Source organism: Alligator mississippiensis, chromosome 6, assembly GCF_030867095.1.
Source record: "Alligator mississippiensis isolate rAllMis1 chromosome 6, rAllMis1, whole genome shotgun sequence".
In the NCBI taxonomy this organism is placed as follows: Eukaryota; Metazoa; Chordata; order Crocodylia; family Alligatoridae; genus Alligator; species Alligator mississippiensis.
In genome coordinates, this window is record NC_081829.1 from 71,795,603 (window position 1) to 71,814,353 (window position 18,751).

General features: G+C 46.5%; 1 protein-coding gene across 20 annotated transcripts in view; it reads left to right on the forward strand.

Annotated features, from left to right (window-relative positions):
• DNTT (DNA nucleotidylexotransferase) overlaps positions 1–18,751 on the forward strand; it is a 358,214-nt gene that overhangs the window by 291,395 nt on the left and 48,068 nt on the right. For 17 of the 20 annotated variants that reach the window (XM_059730000.1, XM_059729999.1, XM_059729987.1 and 14 more), the window contains one exon: positions 11,354–11,440. The exons of the other annotated variants lie outside the window; for them this stretch is intronic. In XM_059730000.1, coding sequence (XP_059585983.1) covers positions 11,354–11,440 — 87 coding nt within the window. The remainder of the gene's footprint in view (positions 1–11,353; positions 11,441–18,751) is intronic. 20 annotated transcript variants of the gene reach the window in all.

The window sequence follows — 18,751 nt, forward strand, 5'->3', positions numbered from 1 at the left end:
TGTACACAAGGGGTGCCTGACCAGCCCCTCCTTGAGGATATCTCCTCGGACCTTGTGCTGCTGCTGCTGCCCGGACATTTCTCTGTTGTCTGGCCAGTGCCTGTCACACTTCCCACAACTCCAGGCAGGGCCAGTAACCAGGCTGGCTGCCTGCCTGCTCCTCTCCCTCTCGCCCTCCCACCACGCAGCCCTTCATCCATCCATATCATGTCAAGGGATTACTCAAGGGACCTTGGGAGTATATTGTGAATTGGTGTTTTATCTTACTGTATTGTGTTTGCTGGCAGTGGCTGTACTGTAAAAAATGTATTCACCAGTTGATTACCAATGGTATGGTCGAGTAAAAAAGTCTATACTGTTTTAGCTTTATTGTGATTTGTATTTGCTCCTGCTTGATTTCAGGGCATGGACCTGGGAGTGGGGGAGCAGTTTGCAGCTGGTCAGGGGTGGGAGTTCAGTAGCTTCACAGGCTGGACACAAAGCTGGTCAGGGCCCATATTTTAGATTAGTAGGCCTTTCCTCCAGGCACCTCAATAATATGTCTGGCCATAGCCATCTGCTGCATAACACTTCTGCCGTCTCTACTGGGAGCAGAGTGCTTTTCTAAACCCTGGCCTTGGCTAATTAGCAGCTCCCTGCTTAGCTGAGTCCCATCTGATGAGGACATGCCAATACCTGGTGTGGAAGGAGGTATTACAAATTTCTTAAATTTGATGAAAAGAAGTTCTCCCACAACGATGCTTTCTTTCAATACACTTGATTCTGCAGAGGCCTAGATGTAGTTGAAGAGATTACCCTGGGCTGCCTTGGGAGTGCTGCTCCTGATTTCCTGCTCACCTTTTCTCTGTCCTTTGAGAAGGTTGAGAGGAGAGATGTGGCAAGGGAGGACAAAGCAATCCTGAACAAAATCTATATTTTAGAAAATTAAGGGATTATTTGTCTCCCCTACTTTAAAATAATAATTGGTCTGAGCGGACCCGTCCCAACCTGAACTGCATGCTGTGGGGGAGGAGGGAAGAATGAGGAGTGAGGGAGGGTAAAAAAGAATACACAGTGGCACCTACTGGCTAAAGGCTGGAACATAGCTCTCCCTCGTGGTGACAGGAATTAATTAGCAGTCTTTAGAGTCTCTGTCTGTTTGCATGAACAAATCTACAGTTGGAGTGGTGTAACTGGAGAGCACCGCAATTAACACATCTCTGAGTAGTGTTAGTTTAAGGCACTAACTGGACTTCAGAGCAGTGGGAAATCCTGGGTCATGCAAACGTAGTTGCATCAACGTAAATGAGAAATATTGTTTTGTCTACACATGCCCACAGTCTTTAATTACATTTTATTACTTTTTTTCACAGAACCCTGCTACATTTAGTGCATAGAACAGACATTGTCCACTTAGTGAACAGCTATTTGGTATCTTTTTTTTTTTACTTTTCATTGTACAGTTTACGGCCCTGTGCCTTATATGTTGAATACATTCAAATGAAGAGCATAAAATAAGTGACCTCTCTGAAAACTCTGGTTGGTCTTGCTAATCATTACCTCATTCCCAGCACAGCATCCATTTTCTGTAACAAATTAAACAGGGATTCCACAGATAAGAACCTCCTTAACTGAAAGTCTGCATCTTATCCTCATATTGAATGAAGCAGAGTTTCAAGGGGAAAAAAAAGGTTGAGATCACATAATAAAGGACTGCAGTATGGCCGGTATTTTTCAACAAAAATATTCAGTCCAAAAATGCCAAACCATCAAAACTGAAACTTTTTGCTCGGCTGGACTAGTTTTGATTAAGTGTTTGATAAGAGAGGTGTCACTGCTTCTGTATGGAATTTCTGGTCAATAAACCTGTGACTAGAGCACTCACCTGGGATGTGGATGAATCTGGGAGACCAGTAGTTGACCTGGGTCTCCAATATATCAGATGAGGAGTACTCTTAGCACTAAGCTCTTGATTAGTTTTTGGATTAATCTAGTTTAAAAAAAACAGCAACCAAATACTTCAAAAGCTTTAAATTGCATCCTGCAAAAATATTTATGTAAGCCTTCTGGGATAGAAAAAACATTACCTACCCAGATGTTATCATCATTTATATGTATGGGGTGTCAAGTCAAGATTAAACAAATAATATTGTTCTCAATAATGAATATTCTTTTATTCTACTTTATGGGCAATTTTCTAGGTTTTTGTTTTAAATAGCAAATCAGGGCAGGGGGGAATATCATCCTGTGGCATCTTATTGTCCTCTGTATCAATAGGTTTATAATCTTCAGATCTACTGCACAAGCTTCTGCCACTTAGGCTAATGGAATAGTAGGCAGCAGTAGTAGGTTATATCCTGTGTGGGCCAGCATTAGAAAGGTAAGGTGCTCTGTTGGTAGTTTTCACAGAAGAGGGATGCTAAATCTCAGGGTTTATAGTCTCAATGGGGAATATAAGCACAGACTCTTTTGCCTATTCGGGAGAAGTTTTCCCCATCTAACCCCCCAGTTCTGGTTTTATTTTCATTACCACTTGCCTCCAGCCCTATTCCCACATTTTTACTTCTAGGTCCCTTGTCCTGATCTCCTTGTCCCCAACTTTCACCACAGGTACCTCCTTCATATTTCGGTCAAGCTAATTTCTCCTACATCTGCCTAAACCCTGCATGGAGAAAAAACAAGAGAGAAATGGAGATGCACAGAATTCAGAGGACAGACTTCTTTATCTTAATTTCTCCCTGACATTTGTCCCTTTCAGCCAAATTTTCAAGTTACTCCAAATCACGGAAGTGCTAGAACTTTCCAAAAGAAAAGATCACAAGAATATTTTACCATGGAAAAATAATGCATTTTTTCCCTGGCTGTGTCCTCAGAAAACATCTGAATGGTATTTGCCTAAACCAGTGGTTTTCAACCTGTGGTTAGAGGACCTCTGGGGTCTGCAGATTATGTCTAAGGAGTCCACAGAAGAAAAATATGATCAATCACAAGTACAATTCAAAGAGGTCCACACCTCCTTTCAAAACTTCCAAGGGGGTCTGCACCTCCATTCAACATTTTTAGGGATCCACAAATGAAAACGAAAACCACTGGCCTAAATAGTACCCCCCCAAAACAAAACAAAACAAAACAAAACAAAACAAAACAAAACACCCCAGACTGAGCCACATACCCACTGTGGACAATTTTAGTCCAATGAATAAACATTTGGTGAAGTTCTAAACCGATGAAAACCTGAAAACAGATCTTTGAATAGAAAGTGTAAGGTAGCATTAAATAAAGGCGGGACTACTAGTTTGCTAGATAATATTTTTTGTCATTAGAATTCTCTCAGGCTTTGCAATAAAAAATCAAAATATATTTCCCTATATAAACTATTCAGCATCATATAAAACCAATTATAGAAAATATCTTCTTTAATAAGAACAAAAAGTCTTCCACTTCCACCCAATTACTTGACATGAACATACACATCAAAGGAATGTTGACTGTAGTCACCAGGGGCCTGACAATGGTCCTTGGTAGAGGAAGATGAGCTTGCAGGAAGTCTTGCTTGCATGGTCTGGCTGCATGGTAACCAAGGTTAATTTATGTTGAAGGTCACTGGGGTAGCAAATCAAGGGTGAGCTTAAAATCAATGAAGAAAAATAATTAATAACTTGAGTGCTCTTCCAGGGATCAAATCATGAAATATTCATTTTTATTTAGTTCTAAAGAGCAAAGCATCTTCCTGTCATTCTGGAGGTTTTACTTCAAAAGCATTTGATTTGGGGAAGCAACCAAATGTATGGATGTTTATCTGAAGCCTACTTGAATTGATTTAGTATGAAAATAGTACTGCAAATTTCATTTGAACAGGTTTTCTTGCAGTGAAAATCCTTGTTTCCTTGCCACAAAAGTACACTTGTGACATTTCATTAAGGGTAACAGTAACAGTAGCAGTAAATACTTATATTATGGTGGTGTCCAAAGACCACAACTAGATTTGGGATCCTATAGTGTTGGCTCCTCTATGTACAATCTAGATACCAGCACCTCAATGTTAAGATATAAAAATATAGCATAGGAATTAGTGACTACATCTTTCTAGTTACATGTGTTGTCATTGTTTCTGATTTTACGTTGGAAGTAAACATAGAGAAGAAGGAGAGAGGCGAAGAATAATAATTGCAATCCATCATCTCTATGCCTATGATCATCAGGATGGGTTTTATAGGTAGCACATTAGAGGTGAGCCTTAAAAAGCAATTTTATGGAGGATGCAGTAGTGGCTGCACATTATACTGGGGAGTTTTCTTGATGCCTCAGAGTTTGCGTATGAGAGAGTACAACTGTGATTAAGGGAACAGTTCAATGCTGTCAATAAATATTGCGAACATGGATAAATTAAAAATGAACATTAGGATGGGTTACTTGATCAGCTATGGTAGAGTACTGCTAAATTATGAAGGGGTTTCTAGATTAAGAGCACAAACTGGAATGTAAGGAAGTTAGAATTGAGCTAGCAAATGAGTTGCTATTCCAGACTGTCAAGACAATTGAAATATTAGGCTGAAGACTCACTGCATTTTACATCTAATGTGGATAGCATTGTTTCAAGTCAATGGTACTGATGATTGCCAGTTGGAGCTTCAGCTCATCATATATTAACTATGGATTAGTAAGAGATTCTTATAGAACTTGGAATTAAGTATAAAACCTTTGCTGCATTTGAGTCTTCAAAAAGATGGTTATATAAAATGGGTGCATCTACATGAGACACTTTACTGTGCAGTAGTGCAGTTTACCGCACCGTAAGCATATGCACATGTAAACATGTTTTACCTTTGCACGTGCACATGCTTACGGTGTAGTAAACTGCTCTACTCATGAGTAAATTTGATACCTGCAAATGCAAGTAGCAAATTTAATCATGAGTAATTACTGTGCAATAATGCATGTATAGATGCTGACTAGGAGCAAACTTGCCCCCAGTCAGCCCTGCCACTAGAGGGCTAGCCTCACCCTAGCCACAGGGCCCCCATGCTGGGAGCCCCCTGGGCTGGGAGCCTCTCCCCTCAGCATGGCCCAGGGCTGGGCTGGCTCTGTCAGTCCCAGCCCTAGGTCCTTAAAAGCCTGCAGGCACTGTGGAGCCCTGGGGCACATGCTGGCAGCCTGTGGTCACACACGACCACAGCATCCTCTTGCACAGGCCACAGGCCAGATCAGCCAGCCTGCCTGTAGCCCAGCACTGCTCACTGCACCACAGTGCTGCGTGGCTGCCAGGGCCACACCATCCAGCCCCTCTGGGTGCTGCAGGCACCTGCCAGACCTGCCAGCACCTGGGCCCAGCTGCAAGCAGCTCCTGGCCACCAGAGCCATCTCTATCAGGCCACAGATGGCCTCTAGCAGCCTGCCCAGACCCTGCAGCTACTACCTGGCACTGCTTTTCCCTGTGGCTTCCAGTCCTCCACCATGCCCCTGCATTGGGCACTGCAGGCAGCTGCCCAGGCCCAGCAGCACTGAGACAGCCACACAGAGGCCCAGAAAGTCATCATGGGAGCCATACTGGCATCCTCACTAGTGTCATATGCTGCCTCCCAGGACTTGAGTTGGTTGCTGGTGGAAACTGGGGACCTCGTGGCACTGTGGGGTGAGGCTGAGGTGCTGTTCACATGGGGTGGGTGCTCTTGCACACATGTTTGAGGGGCTTCCAGGCTGTATGTGGGAGCCTGGTCATGACCAGTCATTGTGCCAGTGTTGCATAACTTGGACCTTGAAGGCACAGTGGGTCACCGTGACTGACCACAACTGTCAGTCAAAGACTGCCTACAAGTCCATGCCCTTAAGCCCTTGGCTGTGCTTTGCACTGCAGCATGGGTGGCCTGCCTCAGCCTCTGCTATAGCCTGGCACCTGTGGTGACATGTCACTGGGGGAGGACCACTCAGCCTGCCAGCAGCCAGTTCCACAGTGTGCCCTTCTCCCAGCATCATCCATCAGCTCTGAGAGCCCAGGCCAGCACCTATACCTCCAGGTCCACAGCCTCAGCCCCAGCTATGAGGCCAGGCCAGCCACATCATTGCCAGCCACCAGCAGCACCAGCTCCTCCCTCAAGGGGGATCCTGCTTGGGGAGCCACACACTGTGCCCCTCCGACCCAGGACACCACCAGGAGCCACATGCTGTTACCACGAGCCGGGACTAACTTCAGCCACTGGACATGCCAGCCCCACCCATGTGGTAAGCCCCCCACTGTGGGGAGGGCCCTCACTGCCCCAGTACAGCCCTTGGGCCTGGGCCTGGCCCTACCCAGGGCCCCAGCCCCCGCCCCCCCTTCCCACTTGGTCCAGCCATGCTCCCCTGGTCCCTAGGTTCCCCCTCACAGCATGCATGGAGGTGGGAGACAGTGCAAAACTTTACTGAGCAGCCTGTGCCCCTGCAGCTAGGTGAGCATGGCCCTCTTACATGTCAAGGTATGTGTTGAAGCTGGTGGCTATGTCTTCCTTAGCTATGGGGGCTGGGACATGTAGTGTAGCTACAGGTAGTCTTCCAGGTGGCAGCAGAGGTTGCAGAGCAGCATGGGATTGTCTGCTGCACTGTTGAAGCTCAGGATCCTATGCCAGGTATGCAGGTGTGCCTGGGACACAATGGCCATCAGCAGCGTCTGGGCATAGTGTTTCAGGCACCCCTTCGTCCACACAAACAGCTCCATGTGCTGCCCCTGGGGCACTCACAGTAGGGGCATGCTGGGGGTGCAGAGCCAATGCAGGGGGTTTGGCACCTGATCACCTCCCTGGGGGGCCCCCTGTGGGGAAGGTGGGAGCGCTGGCAGCTCCACATCCCAGTTGTCTGGGAGCCCCATGCCCCCTGAGCCCATGCATTGTGGGCTTGGCAGCAGCACAGGAGACAGGCTGGCCTGCAGAAGGAGCAGGCAGGGGATTGGGTCTGGAGCCACAGCAGCAGGTGCTTCCAGGAATCAAGCCTGTCTCTGCTTGGGAATGGGGTGAGGGAGGCAGGCTGCCTGTGGCCAGCACTCCGTGGCCCACTGGCCCCTGGGGAGTGAGTGGGGGTGTGGGGCTTGGCTGGCAGCTGCCTGGGCCCAGGCCTGCCCGGCTGACTTACCACGGGCACCCATACATGCATAGCACCCAGTCTGAGGCCAGGCAGCATACAGCCCCATGGTACAGAGCATCTTATCTCAGAAGTGTTGCAAACTCTCACAAACAGCTTCTTTCTCGTGACTCTGCAGGTCCTGCAGCAGCATGTGGGGGAGAGGCTGCATTTGGCAGCCAGGATGGTAGCTCAGGGTCACCACCACCCTCAGCCAGGGCCCTGTGGATGTGCCAGCTCCAATGAAGGAGGACCCAGGGGAGGATCCTCTTCCTAGACTGCCTAATGACAGCATCAGAGGAGCTCTGGCAGGTGCACAGGGCTAGTGATCAAAGGTTTCCTGGAAGGATGAATAGTGTGCAGAGGACCAGGCAGTGAGGTGACCCTGCAAGGAGGCATGGGACCAGGAGGACTGGGTATTCAGGGTATGGTTCCTGGCCCTGGAGGAGCAGCATGTGGAGGCCTGGAGTGACAGGCTGCACTTGTGGCCAGGGCAGTGGAGGTGATGGAGAAGAACCGCCTGGTGCTGGACAAAATCCTGGCCCTGGCTGTCACCTTCATATTGCCTGGTGCCCTGCTCCTGACTGCAGCCCCACCTGGCCCCTGGCAGCTACCTGCTACCCAGCAGCAGACCCCTCCATGGGCCTGGGCAGAAGTCCAGCACCACCTCCATTGGCAAGGAGACCCCGCCCTGGCCCCCAACCTGGGTCCCCCACCACCTAGCTCCCTGCCTGGGCCCAGCCCCCCTGCTCACCCCAACTCCATGTTGCTGCAGAGCAGGACCTGCCTGCAGTGGGGCCAGGACTGCTGACCCTGGCCACTGGCTGCTGGAGTGGGAGATGGGCACACTGGAAGACAAATGCCCATCATTGCCCCTGGGTGAGCCTACCACCTGCTGGGCTCATCATGGTATGCACACCCATGGGGGATTGGCCAGAGGCTGGGATGCTGGGTGCCTGTCCCTAGTTTCCACCCTTAGGCTCCCCACCCCAGGAGGGCACTCACAAGCTACCACAACAATGTACATATTTCACACAGGAAATAGGGTGTTTTATTGGTGGTGGGTGGGGTGAGTGATGGAGGGTCTCTGCTGTTGGGGAGAGAAGGGTGTGAGGGTCTGTTGGGGGGGAAGGGGAGGTCTGTTTTGGGGGAAGAAATGGGGAGTGGGGGTCTGTTTGTGTGAGGGCAATAAAGTGTTTTTCAGAGAACTGCCTGCAGTGAGCGTGGTGCTGGGGATGGGTGGTGGGGCAGGGGTGCATGGGTGGCTGTCAAGGTGGGCTACAGCAGGAAGTGCAGGAAGAGGTGGTTGGCCAGTATCTCTCACATCCGGTGGCCTGGTTCCTACTGGTTGGTGTGCAGCTTGCTTGGGGCCTCTGTGGGGTGGGGTGGTGGGGAGGGGAAAGCCACTGGGGCCAGCACCATGGCCAGCAGGAGTCCAGGGTGCTGGCCATTGCTGCCAGAGGCAGAGGCCAGAGCAGCCATGGTATAGGGAGGCAGAGGCTGTGGTGGAAGAGGCACTGCGTGTTGCTTCCAGGTTCTGCATGCTGCTCCAAGCCAGAAAAGTGGCTGGCCAGGGAGCAGGGATGCTTTTTGCAGAAGGCTGCTGGTCATAGGCAGCTGCAGCCGGAGACTTCAGCTTACCCTGGTGGTGGTAGGGACCCATTGCAGGGTTGTAGGAAGCAGGAACAGTTTGCTGCTAGGAGCAGCAAATCTGCTCCCACTTTCCTGCACATGCAGGTGCCTGTCTGGGAGTGTTTACTCTCTAGTAGTTTACTCAAGACTAAACTGCTGCTGGATCAAATGCATATATAGATGCACTCAATAAGAACCCAGGCAAATCAGAACATCATTAAGTCATTGTGTAAGAAAGAAAATGGATTCTGGTGGTCAGTAAAGCATACAAATTCAAGTAGGCTGTTACCAAACAGGTAGTCCACAACTTTATTTAACTTCACAGTGCCTGTGGTAGAAATTGACACCAGTCAGCAGCCTGTCCAGAAAAGAATTAGGATAGCAGCAGTAGCTAGAGGTAGCAAAATCAGCTGAACTGATAGGAACATTAAGGCACTATTTAGTTGCCTGTCACCTACTGCACTTCTTGGCTTCATGTGGGGCAGGAGATTATCATACAGCTGCCATTTTTCAACCAAGAAGAAATCTGGTGGTCTGCTGAGAAAGCACCATGGGCTGGTAACATCACTCCTAAGTTGCTGAAAAGAGTGCTGTTATGCCATGGTTGCAGATTCCTCCAGATGAACTGGTTTCCCAGTATCATCCCTGATGACTGAAATAAGGGTGTGATTTTGCCTCTGTTAAAAAAAGGGAGATAAAGCTAACTATAAGAACTATAAATGGCATCCATAGTTTTTGGTTTTGTTTTAATATATCTTGAATCATTGAGGCACTTTGTGACACGGGGTGATATAGTTGGTGTTATCTTTGACCTCTTCATTCCACTGATATTCAGCTTCAGAGAACTTTTCAGAAAAGATGGCTAAAAATTAATAAGCCATCTGTTCATGCGTAATTCTTTGCATCAAATAAGATTACAAGATGAAAAGGTGACTTGGCATTTCTGTAAATATGGTGTAATATAGTGTAAAGATGAGTTTAAAGGAGTTAAAACATGAAATAGTGATGGCTTAGATGAGGATTTTAGCTGTTGGTTGGATAAAAAAAATCCAGATCTTGAAGTTTCATAAAAGAATTAACAAGATATAGAAACAGCCTGAATATAGGTTAAGTGAGAGAACTAAGTCAGTGATGACAACAAATTCAAGGTCATGATTGACTGGAGAGATTATGGTTGGGTTGACAGTGACAGAGAAAATGGGGAAATGTGATACATAGTAGACGCACACACCCTAACATTGTTCTGAGAACACTGATTCTTTTAATGAACGATTAAATAATAACACCAGCTAGATAGTTACAGTTTCCTGCATAGGTATAATCAATCTCATTCTCAAGCTACTTCCCTAAAGACTACAATTTTCATGAAGCCCTCTGTGGAGGAAGGACTGCCAGAGGCAGCACTAGAGAAGGAAGAGGACATGGACTCCCAGAAAGGTGGAAGCTGGAAGCTTGTAATTTCTGGCACCTAACAAATTCTCCATCTCCACTAGCAGCAGTTTGCCTGGAGAATAGATATGAAGCCCTAGCAACAGAGGAGCAGGAACATGGTCCCATGGTGAAGGAGGCCAGGCTAGGCATCCCCAAGGTTGGGAGGATCGAGACTACTGCCACCAAGAGGAAGCAATGGGTGGTGGTGGCTGGAGACTTCCTTATTCAGGAGACAGAGGCATTCATCTGCTGGCTTGTCCTGTTGTCTCAGGAAGTCTGCTGCTTGCCCAGAGCCCAGATCCAAGATGTCATAGAAGGATTACTGCAACTCATTTGGCCCTCTGATTATTACTCCATGCTGATTATCCATGTGAAATCAGTGATACTGCTAGGATGACCCTTAGCAGATCAAAAGTGACTACAGGGATCTGGCTGCAAATGGGAGTGGGGCAGGGGTTCAGGTGTGTTCTCCGTGATCCTTCTGGTCAAGGGCAATGGCCTGGGTGGGAACGGATGCATCTTGCAGATCAATGCATGGCTGTGCAGATGGTGTCACCAACAGGGGTTTGGCTTCTTTGACCATGGGATGTTGTTCCAAGAAGAAGGATTGGTAGGAAGAGATAGGATCCACCTGATGAAGAGCATCTTTGCAGACAGACTTGCTAATCTAGTGAGGAGGGCTTTAAACTAGGTTCACTGGGGGATGGAGACCAAACCCCTGAGGTAAGTGAGGAAATAGGTGACCTGGAAGAAGCACAAGCAAGAGTGGGCAACAGGGGAGGCCTTCTCATTCTTCCTGAGAAAGAAGGGTAGTCAGCTAGTTACCTCAGGTATCTGTACATGAATGCATGGAGCAAGGGAAACAAACAAGAAGAATTGGAAGTCCTTGCACAGTCATGGAACTATGACATGATTGGAATAACATACTTGGTGGGATAGTAAACATGACTAGAGCACTGTCATTGATGAGTATAAACTGTTCAAGAAGGACAGGCAGGGGAGAAGAGGAGGAGGAGTTGTGCTTTATGTAAAAGAGCTGTATGATTGCTCAGATCTCCAGTATGAAACTGGAGATAGACCTGTTGAAAGTGTCTGGGTTAAGGCCAGAGGGGAAAGCAACAAGGGTGATGTTGTGGTGGGTATATGCTATAGGCCACCAGACCAGGAGGATGAGGTGGATGAAGTTTTCTTCAAACAGCTAATGGAAGTTTCCTAATCACAGGCCCTGGTTCTCATAGGGGACTTCAATCACCCTGACATCTGCTGGGAGGGCAATACAGCAGTACACAAGCAATCCAGGAAGTTTTTGGTGAGTGTTGGGGACAACATCCTGGTGAAAGTGTTGTAGAGGCCATGTAGGGGCTGTGCTTTTATTGATCTGCTGCTTGCAAAGAAGGAAGACTTGGTAGGGAATGTAGTAGTGCATGGCAACAGCAACCACCCAAAATGATTGAATTTATGATCTTGAGGGAAGGAAGGAGAGCAGCAGACTCTGGACTTAAACTCAGTCAGGGAACTGATGGGCAGGGTCCTGGGGAGGCCATTCTGAGGGGGAGAGGAGTCCAGGAGAGCTAACTGTATTTTAAAGAAACCTTACTGATGGTGCAGGAACAAATGTTCCCAATGCTCAAGAAGACTATCAAGTAAAGGTGCACTGATAGAGACTTTTAGGGTCGATACTAATCACTGATTTTTAAGGAGCTGTATCAGCTGATACTGATCCAATTGCTGATATGCGGCTCAGCAGAGTGGAGAGCAGCCGGGTCTGGCTGTTAAATCTGTTGTGGTGGAAGGCATGGAAGGAGGGAAGGGGCATGTGTTGGGGGGAGATCAAGGATCTTGCGGTGAGGGAGGGGGTGGGGCTGGGGCAGGGGTAGGAGCTGCCAAGATGGGGTGGGGCAGGGCATGGGATGGAGCTACGAGCAGCTCATCTGGGGGATACAGGGAGGACGCAGCTTCTGCTGCTATGTGCACCCCAGGAGGGCATGGGTGGGGTGCCCCTGGATCTGTGTGCAGGGCCAGGGTGGGCTGCAGCTGCACTGTGGGGACAGGGGTGCGCTGAGCTATTCCCAGTGTGGGGGATGAGCTACACTCCAGGTGGGCAGCAACAGTGCTGGGAGGGGGGCAATGGTGGAGAGGCTGCAGCCTTCCCAAAATTCACCGTAGCCCCCCAACCCTCCCTCCCAGCATCACCACCACCTGCCCTGAGTGCAGCCTGACTCAGCTCCCTCACCAGGAAGAGCCTGTTGCTGCCCCAGCCCCAGCCTGCAACAGCAGCCCACCCTCTTCCCATGCACAGATCCAGGGGCATACTCCCCCATGCCCTCTGGGGTGCACACAGTAGTGGGAGCAGGCCCCTCCCCACATGCCCAAGCAAGCTGCTTGCAGCTCTGTCCCATACCTCGCCCCGCCCCAGTTGGCCAGCCCCACTCCCACTGCCTCCCTCACTGCAGGGGCCCCCCACACGCCGCTTCCCTCCCTCCACTTCTTCCACCACAACAGGCTTACCAGCCAGACACGGCTGCTCTCCACATTGCTGGGCTATGCTCTTGGCCACCTGCATGCTGTACTACAGCTGCATGCATGCATGGGGCATTTATTGGCCACATTATTGGCCACATCAGGCAAAAAAACCAAATTCCTGATGCTGTCAATTTTCCTTATATTGGTGCCGATCTGATATGGGACTGATGTATCAGTGCACCTCTACTATCAAGTATGGCAGAAGACCAGCTTGTTTTAGCAGGGAACTCTTTAGGGTAATTTAGGGAACTCTTCAATGAGCTAAAACACAAAAAGGAAGCTTATATAAAGTGGAAACTTGGACAAATAACTAAGGAGGCATATACGAGTATTGCTCAGGCATGCAGGGATGAAATCGGGGACGCCAAAGTGCAACTAGAGTTGTAGCTATCAAGGGACGTGAAGAGTGACAAGAATGGTTTCTACAAGTATGTCAGCAACAAGTGGAGGATCAGGGAAAGTGTGGGTCCTTTACTAAATGGGGGAGGCAACCTAGTGACAGATGATGTGGAAAAAGCTGATGTAATCAATGTCTATATCATCTCAGCCTTCACAGGCAAGGCCAGCTTCAAAACTATGGTATCTGGCAGCAGTTTGGGGAGGAGGTGAGCAGCGAACAGCTATGTAAGAACAAATTAGGAACTATTTAGAAAAGCTGGACATATATAAGTCTATGGGGCCAGACGGGATGTACCTAAGGGTACTGAGAGAATTGGCTGATGTGATTACAGACCTGCTGGCCATCATCTTTGAAAACTCATGGCGATTGGGAGAGGTTCCAGATGATTGGAAAAGGGTAAATATAGTGCCAATCTTTAAGAAAGGGAGGGACAAGAATCTGGGGAACTATAGACTGGTCAGCCTCACCTCAGTCACTGGAAAAAGCATGGAGCAGGTCCTCAAGGAATGCATTTCTAAGCACTTGGAAGAGAAGAAGATGATTATAAACAGTCAAAATGGATTTACCAAGGGCAAGTCATGCCTGACCAACCTGATTGCCTTCTCTGATGAATGACTAGATCTGTGGATGTGGGAAGAGCAATGGAACAGTGTATGGAATATACCTACACTTTAGCAAGGCTTTTGATACTGCCTCCTACAACATTTTCTCAAGCAGGCTAAGGAAGCATGGGTTAGATGAATGGACTGTAAAGTAGATAGAAAACAGGATGGATTGTTAGGCTTAGAGGGTAGTTGGCAGCCGGTACCAAGTAGAGTGCCCCAGGGGTCCTCAACAACCTGGAAGATGGGATGGAGTGCACTGTCAGCAAGTTTTCAGTTGATAGAAAGATGTGGGGGATAGTAGATACACTGGAGGGTAGGGCTAAGATTCAGAGAGACCTTGACAAAGAAATCTCAGGAGATTCAATAAGGACAAATGCTAAGTTCTGCACTTAGGATGGAGCAATCCCATACACCAGTACAGGCTAAGCAGCAACTGCGCAGAAAAGGACCTGGGATTTATAATGAACAATAAGCTGAGTATGACCCAACAGTATGCTCCTGTGAAGAAGGCTAATGGCATACTAGGCTGTATTAGTTGGAGTACTGAGGTCACATCTGGAGTATTGGGTGCCTGTACATACCACAGGGTTTAATCCTCATTAAATTAAATAGGTTTATAAAATTTAAACATGTTTATTTTGGAGTGTCACATCAATGTTTGCATGCACTAGGTTTCCAAACAAATTAAGCTTTGGAGCATCGCATCACTGTTTGCACATACTTAGTTTTTGAACAAATTAAGCTCAGCCCCTGGCTGGTGCCGCAGGAGAGTTGGACAGTCCAGTGCTGCCCCCCACCCCCTGGACCAGGGTTCCCCATCCCATGCCTTGTTACACAGCTGTGGGAGCATGGAGCCAGCAAATGGCACAAGAAAAAAAAAAAAAAAGCAATTCAAAGGTGGAAACAATTCAAAGGGTTGAACTACAAAAGAGCTGCACCGCCATCTGGTGGACAAAGCAGCTTATTACATGTCTTTGAGTGCCTTTGTCCTTGCATGCAAAGAAACCATGGACACAATGCTTTAATTTGTGGTGAGCCAAAGTAAACTACATTCAAGGAGTTTTACTTTAATGCACCAGAAAGACTTTTTAAAAAAGTGTCCAGAAAACCCGCTTGTGCAAACAGTCATGCCACTGCAGCGCAAGAAAGGGCAAAAAGCATGGCATGTACAAAGGCCCATTGTGTCCAGTTTTGGGCCCCTCACTACAGAAAGGATGGAGATAAATTGGAGAGAGTCCAGCAGAGGGTAATGAAAATGGTTAGGGGGCTGGGGCACATGACTTATGAGGAGAGGCTGAGGGAACTGGGCTTATTTAGGGTGGAGAAGAAAAGACTGTTTGGGAATTTAATAGCAGCCTTCAAATACCTGAAGGGTGGTTCCAAAGAGGATGGAGCTGGACTGTTCTCAGTGATGGGAGATAATAGAACAAGGAACGGTGGTCTCAAGTTGCAGCAAGGGAAGTTTAGGTTAGATATCAGAAACAATGTTCTCACTAGGAAGATGATAAAGCACTGGAACAGGTAACCCAGAGCAGGTGTGGACTTTCCATCCTTGGAGTGTTTTAAGACTCAGCTAGTGATCTAGTTGGGGCTGGTCCTGCTTTGAGCAGGGGGTTGGACTAGATGACCTCCTAGGGTCTCTTCCAACCCTAATTTTCTATGATTCTATATACAATTTTGCAGACATTTTTCAGAAAACAAAATACTTTGAAGTTGTATTAATTACTACTAACACATAAAGTTTGTTGGCTGTGACCAAGCTGTGCATGATTCAAATCAAGAGTGAAAAGAAACTCTTCTGAGCCTAGGCCAGATATGCTTGGGTCACAGTAAGACATAACTTTGAGCCATGTGAAAACTGTTTTTATTTCTACAGGCAAAATGCCAATATGCCATCTAGGAATCTCAGGAGAGATCTGTGGGCATATCTCCTTGCATTCTGACTAAATTGGAGATAAGTTGTGAAAGTCTCTACATGGGTTCTTCTCTTGCGGAGGAACTCCCAGGCTTAGCACAAAGCAGACACAGCAAACAACTGGACTGGGATTTGGGCAAAATAATATTTTCTTCTCCATGTTCTATTGTATACTGTGTGTGTAGGTCAGGGTTAGGGATAGAGCTAGAGGATGAGGGGATGGAATGTCCTTGGGGTGAGCCTAGCTTATTATGGATGCCTGTATTTTTTATGATGAAACTCTTTTCCTTGAAAGCACCTGCCTGTGATCATTTTGTTTTACTTCTTATACCAACCTGCAAAATCTTAAACTACCCTAAAGAAAATACATGTTGAAAGCTGATAGAACATAATAGCATTTAGAAGAGATTGAGACCATTGGAATAATTTTTTTGCCATGAAAGGCAGCACTTTTTCAGTCTGCTCCACATAGTGTTTAAGACTGGTATATATTTTTTTCTAAATTAATATTTATGAACCCTTTGGCACTGGAAGATCCACTGTGGCCCGTTGCCTGAAATGTGATGCATGCGAGAGAATTGTAGTTTCCAGTACTGAATGAGTTATGTCAGGGAAGAACTCTAGATACTTTACTATATTTCCAAAGAGACTTTGACAGGAAAAAGCAGCATTAACACACAAGTTTAGAATCAATTACATAGATTTGCAGATGAGAACCAAAGAAACAGAGATTCCTTTGGGGACTTGTTACAAAGGTACGCTATGAAATTATTCTTCAGCCTTGATTTTTTTCAAGTGTATGCATGTACATATAGTATAAATCATGTTTTTGTACATGTATATCTTTAGAGAGATACTATACAATTATAAAATTCATGTGCTTTTTCAGTTCTGCAAAAGATGTTGGTGACGCTTCATGCAGTATCATGTCAGTTGTGAATGGTAAAACATAATTATAAACCAAGCTAATAACATGCTAGGTGAAAAACTTGATTTTCAAATCCTTCCTCTGTAGTTTTGATACACAGCATCTGTAAATTAGAACTTGACAGCCCAGTCACTTTGGTCAAGGAAAAATATAACTCATGTTTAAACACAGTTTCACTTTCCCATATAAATTATAGATCAGGCCCCCTCCAGACAGCATATTTGTAACTTGCTTAATGTGTCAATTGTGTAATAAATTGTAACATGTCACACAGTCAAGCAATTTATCACGCAATAAAAATGATGAATCAGCTTCAAAGATGTTTCTTGTGAAATGTTGAACATCTTTGTGGTTGGCTTATTGCACTTTAATTTGAACATGTGATGTGTCAGCTTAAAGGGTGGGGGTGAGGTGGTGTGGGCGCTAAGAAACGTAGTTGACAGCTCAGAGGTTGCAAGGTCGAGGCCATAGGAAAAATGCTCACAGCACAGCCTGTCAGATTCCAAATGAAATCTGTGAATTCTGCTAAATACCTTGTCACAAGGACACAGGAAAAGAAAGCTTAAAGGGGCACAGGGAACCTGGACTCTGGAGTTGGTGCTGGGTTGCCCCTGCGCATTTAAACTTGCTAGCAATGTCAGAAGCCCTGCATCATAGACCAGTTTCCTGCTGCTGGGCTGTGTGCAAGCCTATTTAAATTTCCTAGTATAGGGGGTCCAGCACTGAGGACTCAGTCCCAATTCAGGGCTCCCTGGACTCCAGCAAGTTTAAATGCTGCATTGGCAGCCTGACACTGGGTACTGGCTCCCTGCTGCTGGGCTGAAGGTGAGTCCTTTAAAGGTCTGGGTACATGGTGATCCCAGGACCAGGAGTGGCTTCCTGGTTCTGGGCTGCATATGTGCCCTCTACATGTCTGGATAGGAGAGGACCCCAGAATTGGGGTGTAGTGCCCTGATCCAGGACCTGCATGCACTAACATGCATGGGATGGGATTTGAGAAATTTTATTTTAGATCCCCAAAATTCTGCATCCTGTCATGCCAGACCTTGAACATTTGGCATAGCAGGAATTGTGATTTTGGGGATTAAGGATAAAGTTCCTCAGTACCCATCCTACAGTTAAATTAATGTCTGGAGAGGGCTCAGTTTAGCTAAACTACAGATTCTGCAAAGTTTAGGTTAAAATGACCTTTGCAAAACATTTTATAATTGGATTTTTTCATTCTCCACAAAGTGAAAAGATTGGATAGTACTTTTAAAGTGGCACTGGCAATGGTGTTTTATTTTAAAGCTGTTCTCAGGCTGTAGCATGTCAGTTTTCAAGCTGTCTGACTAGACTGATACCTTTTAAATTATTTTTTTCTCTGTAATAACCATAGATTTTTCTCTGTTTAACGTTAGGTTTCATGTTTTTGAGGTAATGCTTAATTATGCCATCCTTGGTATCTTTAGTGATTGCTTTCTGTTTTTTTCCCCTGTTTATATTAACCAAGGAAACTCATAATTTAATTGTCTCTAGTGGGTTATGGAATAGAGAAGATCCCACACAACTTACTGATTCGTTTGATGCACTGGCTGGGGAAATTTTCAGCTAGTTGCATGATTTCACAAGGATTTCACACTTAATTTATACAACACAATTTTATTTTAAGAAATACCATAAACATCAAAAACATAATAACTATATATATATATGGAACAATACTCTAAATGCACTTCTTTAAAACAATTACAACTTATATAATTTGAACCAGAAAAGTTATTACTATATTATACTTACAATCCTAGAATTCCGAGAAGCCAAACACCTAGATATGGTTTCATTCCTCAGTAGTACAATTTAATGGGCTGGCCTCGGTAGTATGGTTCAATGGGCTGGCCTCAGTAGTACGGTTCAATGGGTTGGCCTCAGCAGTGATAGGAACACGTCCCCTTCCTTCAGTCCCACTCGGGTGCTCCGCGCCTTAAGCGTGAACTAAGAGATTCGTGTTCATGGAGAGGGTGGTTCAGGTGATCAGTCTGATCCGGCCTACACTTGAGATTCTTCCTTCGTTGTTCTGCAAGTGAGGTTACCTCCAAATTGGGACAGTAGGTTACAGTTTTTATTGGGTGAGTTGCTGTCTTGGGCCCCTCCTACCCAAACCTGTCACTACTCCCAAATTTGGGCTCGGATCTTACTCAACAGGTTTTTTGCTAGGTGGTCAGTTTGTCTTCCACAACAGAATTTGTCCGCTGACTATTTAGTTTATC